At 43.6% G+C, this 7,638-nt stretch overlaps 1 protein-coding gene across 2 annotated transcripts in view; it reads right to left on the reverse strand.

The window, feature by feature from the left end:
* The window catches only part of HIGD1A (HIG1 hypoxia inducible domain family member 1A), a 14,530-nt gene extending 7,172 nt beyond the window's left edge, over window positions 1-7,358 (reverse strand). The window contains exons 1-2 of one of the 2 annotated variants that reach the window (XM_012808054.2): window positions 7,256-7,358; window positions 107-225 (exon numbers count right to left, since the gene is read on the reverse strand). In XM_012808054.2, coding sequence (XP_012663508.1) covers window positions 107-203 — 97 coding nt within the window. In that variant the 5' untranslated portion in view covers window positions 204-225; window positions 7,256-7,358. Of the gene's footprint in view, window positions 1-106; window positions 226-6,645; window positions 6,717-7,255 lie in introns of those variants that run through there. The other variant, XM_012808055.2, reaches the window with a different exon arrangement.
* Window positions 7,359-7,638: the final 280 nt, after the last annotated feature.

Here is a 7,638-nt window from a genome sequence, read left to right on the forward strand (position 1 = left end):
AAAATAATTTCTTTCAGGATATGCTTACTAAACGAGTTTACCATGTTTCTATTGTATGCAAGTTTATAACAGACTGATAAATTAGAAGGGTCAACTTCAAACTTACCAATGGGGACAAATGGTGCCTCTTTAGCTTTTCGGATAAATTTGGATCCCTGATCTTCATCATATGAAGAAAGAGAAAGATCTGTGTCAGTTGACATAATGCTTGCTTGAAGAATCTTCCTGAAAGAGAAATTCTATGAGGCTACATAATTAAAAGCATCTAAAACATTATTAAGTACCTGGATATTCTTAAATTATTTCTAATTTCTATAAAAAACCTTATATATATTATACATATACTTAAAAAATATTTTTAGAAATTAACTATATTTTTAACCTATGGACACCATTAGGGAGAGTTGTAGATATTTATTTCCATTATCATTTTGCTTTTTCCCTCATACAACTAATTCCCTTTTAGCACCATATTATTAAAACAGTGATATTAAAAAATTTAAATGACTTTTATTAATTAAAATAGCAGCTACTAATTATGTGGCCATCTTTAATCTTAATCAACTTCAACTTGACAACTTTCAGTTACTCAAACCAAACACTGGCAACTCCTTATTGACCCATCAATATCATGCTTTGGAAATCCTACTAAGCACTTTTAAGTTTATTTAAATGCAGCCTTTATTACTTTCCACAGCTGATTTATTTACTCCAATGTGCTACCTGGTTCCAGTTCTCACCTCTGAATAGCTTCTGGATCTATTACACTAATCTCTGTTATCATGATGGTTATTTTTGGGGAAAAGATTATAGTTATTGTGAATAGCCAAAATTTCTACCTAGCTCATTATTTATGCCTTTTATATAATGTTGTTAGAAAAAAATGCCTCCTTTATAGCCTTTTAATTTATTTATGACATAGGGTTACCATTTTCTTTTTATTCTTTTTTTTGAGACAGAGCCTCAAGCTGTCCCCCTGGACAGAGTAGAGTGCTATGGTGTCACAGCTCACAGCAACCTGAAACTCTTGGGCTCACAGGAGTCTCCTGCCTCTGCCTCCCAAGTAGCTGGGACCACAGGCGCCCACCACAATGCCTGGTTATTTTTTGGTTGCAGCCGTCGTTGTTTGGCAGCCCGAGCTGGATTTGAACCCTTCACCTTAGGTGTATGTGACTGGTGCCTTAGCCACTTAAGCCACAGGCACCCAGCCAGGGTTACCATTTTCAACATCACTACAACACAAAGCTGAACAATACTCGGAGCTTTTTTTTTTGTAGAGACAGAGTTTCACTTTATTGCCCATGGCAGAGTGCCCTGTGTCATCATACAGCTCACAGCAACCTCCATCTTCTGGGCTTAGGCGATTCCCTTGCTCCAGCCTCCTGAGTAGCCCCACAATGCCTGGCTATTTTTTAATTGCAGTTTGGCTCGGGCTGGGTTTGGACCTGCCACCCTTGGTATATGGGGCAGGCGCCCTGCCTGCTGAGCCACAAGTGCCGCCCACTCAGAGCCTTTTTAATAAGAACAAAATCAAAAACTTAATTACCCTCATGGGCTTTCTCTCTCTCTCTTTTTTTTTTTTTGAGACAGAGTCTTGTTCTGTCAACCCAGCTAGAGTACAGTGGTGTCATCATAGCTCACAGCAACCCCACACTCTTAGACTCAAGCAATCCTCCTGCCTCAGCCTCCTGAGCAGCTGGGACTACAGGCACCTGCTCCAACGCCTGGCTAATTTTTTTATTTTTAGTAGAGACAGGGGTCTTGCTCTGGCTCAGGGCTGGTCTTGAATTCTTGAGCTCAAGCAATCCTCTCTCCTGAGCCTCCCAGGGTGCTTGGGATTACAGGGGTGAGCCACCACACATGTAAAGAATGAATACCTTCCCAGCTTCAGATCTGCCTTCCTTACATCCCCTAGGCTTCTCCTCAAAATTCCCTACTTTCTTATAATAGTATTCCTTTAAATGGTATCCCAAAGGCAAGATACTAGCCTGTCACATGAGTAAGGGGATAGAAAAAAACAGATTCATTTCTGTTATCACAGGGAGCAAAGGCTCCTTTCTTCCTTTTTAGTCATCTCTCACAAGGGGATGTTAACAGCCCTTTCATTACAATGAAATGTTAACAAACTCAATTTCGCCTTAGTCACAGTAACTATGTATACTTTCTTCTTCACTGAACTACAATATCTTCAACTTGCCAAAGATAAAATAAGGAAGTCCAATATAGTGTATCATTTAAGTGCACAAGTCTCTAGTGTCAATTACAATAAACTAAAAAAGTCAACTGTCCATCTCATTGCCCATATAAAATCTTACTTTTACTCTGGGTTTTTCTTCCACATCATACTCCCTTTGATTAAGAGTAGCTCTCATTCAACACTTTACTGTTAAAGGGGAGTTAGTGGCAATTAAGGGCCTCAAAGAAAATGTACCTCCAGAGGTGGAGAATGGTGGGTTCTTAGTCTGAAAAGTGAATTCATCCCTCCAAGCCCTATCCCCACTGAGAAGTTAGCCCTGTCATCGGACAGAGAAGAAAATCTTTGCTAATTTCTAATTCAAATTAGAAATAGACTGTGTCTTCTTGCTTGCAGTCCATTATTTCCTAATTGAATAAAATACTTACTAAGCTTTTATTATACACAAGATTCAATAAGCTCAAGGTTCATGATGCTCAATATACATTTGAAGAGATAACCCAAACACTGAAATAATTAATGGTTCAAAAATCAGATATTTTCTAAAAAAAGGACGACAAAATGTGATTAATGGCCAATAGCATAACAGAGAAAATGAGGACTGAATTTGGAGGGAGTGAAATCTTTTACCTAAAGGAGATTTGAGAGAAAACACTTGACGCTGGCTTTGAAGAAAATGCATAAATAGACTAGATGAAGAGATTAAACACTATGTTTATTAGTTATCTTCACACCTAATCATAAACTTCCCAAAGATGTAACTGTATTGATCACTAATACCCCTCACATCCCTTCCCAACCCCACATTCTGTTTCTTTCAGATGTTCTCTATACTTCCAAGCCTTTGCACATACTGATTCTTCTGCCTTGAACAGCTTTCCTCCTTTTCCTCCCCCCTTCAGATATTCTTCCTTAGCGAACTCCTTTCATCTTAATAGATCTCCTTTAGGAAGTCTTTGATTCTCTAAATTTGTGATAACTGTTTTGGTTACACAGTCCCATAGGACTCTGTGTTTTTCTCTATAACAAATCTATAACCTCCTGTTTGTCTGTTTCTTTTGCTAGAATTCTAGAAGTCAGGGGCCTACACCCGCACTGCTTGTATCTCTCTCCATTGCCTGGTGCTCTGTATGTAATAAGTACATCACAAATGTTGAATAAATTTAAGTTATATTTCTCAACAATTAAAATTATTCTTAGGAAATTTACTTAGGAAGATTTGGCAAAAAAAAAATAGTTACATGCATTTGTGGAGCTTAATCAGTTAGTAAGAAAAATGCCTTAACTATATGTATCTAAGTGCTTATTAATTTTATAATTCTTTTACTGAAGAAAGAAGAAATGGGGGTGGTACCTGTGGCTCAGTAAGTAGGGCACTGGCCCCATATACCGAAGGTGGCGGGTTCAAACCCGGCCCTGGGCAAACTGCAACAAAAAATAGCCAGGCATTGTAGCAGGTGCCTGTGGTCTCAGCTACTTGGGAGGCTGAGGCAAGAGAATAACCTAAGCCCAAGAGCTGGAGGTTGCTGTGAGCTGTGACGCCATGAAACTCTACAGAGGGCGACATAGTGAGACTCTTGTCTAAAAAAAAAAAAGAAAGAAAGAAAGAAATATCCAACAGGTCAATACAGAAAAAGCATTTTTTTTTCTTTTTTGGGGAAGGCAGATGGTTGTTTCTTGCCTGTATATAAAAGAAGGTCAAAAGAAAATCTTTCTGTAGTCCTCACTTATCCAGGTGTCCTCAAACTGCGGCCTACCTAGGACATTTATCCGGCGGGCCACTGCCTGTTCTGCTTAGCAGCCAACTCATCCAGGGGCTCGCAGTCTGGCCCTCCAGTGGTCTGAGGGACAGTGAACTGGCCCCCTGTTTAAAAAGTTTGAGGACTCCTGAATTCTGAAGCTTACATGAGTAGGACATTTGGCCTGGCTTTCAGAAAGTAGCCCCTGAAGAATGAATCAGGGTCTGGAGAACCAAGTTCATTGTTTGCTTTAAATGGTTAATGATAATCTGTCTCTGATCCAGAATACCTCCTGTGCACATTTCAGGATGAAATTAGCAAAGATGATTCTAGGTCACCCCAGAATTAAAAAAAAAAAAAATTAGTGAAGATGAATATTAAAATCCAATACATATCAGTTGTTACTCTACAGCTCAAATTCTATCTTTATATCTTAAAGGACAAAATTCTAATATAGTATATATCTAAAACACTCTCTAAATATAAAATTTTGATAATTTTCTAATTACCACCTAGGCATTTCCCAAGTATTCATGATTTTACAGCTGCCTGAAGTTAATGTGGTTAACTTTTATAGTATCAGGATCAAAAACCTCAAGTCATATAATTTGAAAGTAACAAATGAATCAGATGATTAATCCAAGCCAACAGCCTTATTTTATGGGAGGAGAAAGGGTTTTGAGGGATTATATGAATTCTTCAACACCAGGAATACATCTCTAACAGGGTAGTATTAGAACCCAGGTCTCCTGTTTTACAGACTCTTTTGATTGACAATATATTAGCAAATCATTAATCTTATGATGCTGGTGAAAATTTAATCTGAAAATTTAACAATTCATTACTTCACAGAAGCCTCTATCACTGTCTTTGAATTGTAAAAAGTATTGTTATAACTTAAGTTAAACAAACTATTCTCCAGTGACTTAACTCATCCAACAATTTCAATAGATTTGAAAAGATTTTTTTCACTAGCACCACCGCTAGATTTTCCTTTATTATTATTGTTTTTTCATCCATCCACAGTGACCGTTGACCCAGATCTCTGTCAGAAAGTTGAATAGATGCAAAAATAGGTACCCCGGCTCAGTGCCTGTGGCTCAAGCCGCTAAGGTGCCAGCCACATACACCTAAGGTGGCAGGTTCGGATCCAGCCCAGGCCCGCCAAAACAACAATGACGGCTGCAACCAAAAAATAGCGGGGAGTTGTGTGGGCGCCTGTGGTCCCAGCTACCTGGGAGGCTGAGGCAGGAGACTCGCTTGAGCCGGGGAGTTGGAGGTTGCTGTGAGCTGTGATGCTACTGCACTCTACGCAAGGAGATAGCTTGAGGCTCTGTCTCAAAAAAACAAACAAACAAAAAAACAAAAATAGGTACCAATAACTAGATATTCAAAGTCAGTTTGAAGAACAAGAATTATTCTGTAAGCTCAGTAACATACCACTAAAGACCCTTCCAAATGTATGGCAACCTAAAAGTATAAGGAAAAATGAACTGTCCAGCATCAGGTGATGTAATCACCTGAAGGTCCTTCAGTCTATACCGAAGGATCATAATAGACCGAAGGATCTTCACAGCCCTCATTTTGTCACAGAAACTACTATCTAAAACAATGTTTCAAACTGATTTTGCATCAGTCACCCATCAGCTTGTTTAAAATGGCTGCCAACGCCCCATTCTGGAGATTCTGATTCAGATGGTCTAAGGCAGAGCCCAAAGAATCTGTATTTTAAGAAGCCTTTTCAAGGGATTTTGGTACACAAGGACGGAAGAGACTCCTTACTATACAGGACTCCAAATATGTGTGTCGTGCAAGAACGTGGTACCACGTCAATCTGTCTGAACTTTTCATTCAAACCTGCTATACTCAACAGTGCCTTGGTAATTTTGGAAGCTCAGATTCCTTCAGTACGGATTACTCCGAAGAAGGTTGTTAGGTAATAGCTGCTTCCTGCCCCAGGAATAAAAAAGAGAAAGGCAAATAACACTGCCGAATCATTTCGGCTACTCCCAATTCTAAACTCACATTACGCTTTGTAATCTTTAACCCGCAGTCTTGTCAATAAAAAATTTTAATTCCATCACAGTTGCTTTACACGAGACCCTTTAGGCCTTCCTACCTTCACAGGGTTAGGTCAGTGTCGCAAAGCCTGGGAGGACAAACCAGGTCGGGGAGAAAGAAAGACCAGGACTGGATAGTCCTCTGGTTTTACTCCCTCCCCTCAACGTCTCAACCTTCCCTCCTCCCCACCAGTCCCTTCTCTCTTCCAGTGACCTTGTCAGAGCGCTTGCACCCCCATCCTGCCTCGTCCACCGCTCAGCCCGGCCCGCAAGAAGGCTCCAAGCTCGGGGTACGCCCCTGGCTACCAGCTCCACCAAGTCGGCCCCAGCACTCCCCTCCTCCGTCTCTCACAACCGCCCCATCAGCAAGTCTGCCCCTCTCAGCAACGACTCACTCCAAAAGTTTTTGCTTCCTCTCCTTGCTGTCTCCCTACACCTGATAGGACCCCAGGCCTCGCTTTCCGATGCCTCATGTCCCCTGATCCTCTAGTCGGGTTGAACCCAGGCAACTACACGCTGCCCCCTTCCTCCCAGGCATCACCCCTTCTCAGCCCCGCGAACCCCAACCCTCCCAAGGTCTTTTCAGCCTGGCCAACCCCTGCCCCACTTCTTCCCGCCCCGCGGTCGCAATACCCCCTCATGCTGGACTTACAAAGAGAGAGAAAAGCCCAGACGATCCAACCTGCTTTGCTCCCAGCCAGCGAACCTCGTCCGCCGGGCTTTCCACCTCCCCGCTCCGCCCTCAGCTGCCTCAGCCAATTAGAAGCCAGCAGCCGGCACGCGGGGGTTGGGACCGGCCGGGCCAGTGCGTGCGTGTGCGCGGTGGGTGGGACGACCCGGAGCGGGGATAGGATTGGCTGGGGCGTAACTCGCTCGCGATCCGGCCAGGCTCTACGGTACAAAGCGTGTGGGACGTGAGAGTTGGGCGTCTTGGAGTCTGGGCTGGACTCTCGTGGTCAGCCTCTGGCCCCTGGCCCTAGGGTACCTCAGATTTCTTTCCTTCGCTCGGGCAGCGAGGACGAACACCACAAACGCAGTGTCCCGAGCTCTGGCCACCTGCTAAACGCCGCGCAGGTTGCGACGGGCTGGGGGCGAGGGTTTCGCGAGCGGCCGGACCTCGGGAGGCGACGGCCGAGGTGGGAGCCCGAGCTTGGTCTCGGGAGCTCAGACGGCGGTGGGACGATGAGCGCCCGATCCGCTTCGCCGCCCATGTGCCCGTGGACGTGCGCTGTCTGCTCCCGGGGACCCTTCCTGGAGCTTACCCTCCAATGATAGGCGGCCACTAACCGCAGGCACCGAGTCGCGTGAACTGCGACCTCACTCAGACCCGGGAGGTTTCGGTGGGGACGGAAATGGCAGCGCCCCGCGTGACAGCGAGCTTCCGGGGACCGGGCTCCTCATCTCTTCATAAATAATCAGTAATAGCCTGGCCAGTGGGTGCAGAGCATCGAGGCCAGGGCTATGGGGATTATCTATGACTTAATTAGGGTCTGTTAATATGACCAGAGAACAAGGCCGACTGCCCAGTACTCTGTCAGACAGCTGGAAACTGTCATGGGCTCTGGATTCATTCGTCTCATAATTGAATTAAGACACATGTAGGAAAAATGTTATGCTATGGGTGATTAAGAACTCTCATATTTTG

This window comes from Otolemur garnettii, unplaced genomic scaffold (genome assembly GCF_000181295.1).
Source record: "Otolemur garnettii isolate 467f Iridium unplaced genomic scaffold, OtoGar3 scaffold00082, whole genome shotgun sequence".
NCBI lineage: Eukaryota > Metazoa > Chordata > Mammalia > Primates > Galagidae > Otolemur > Otolemur garnettii.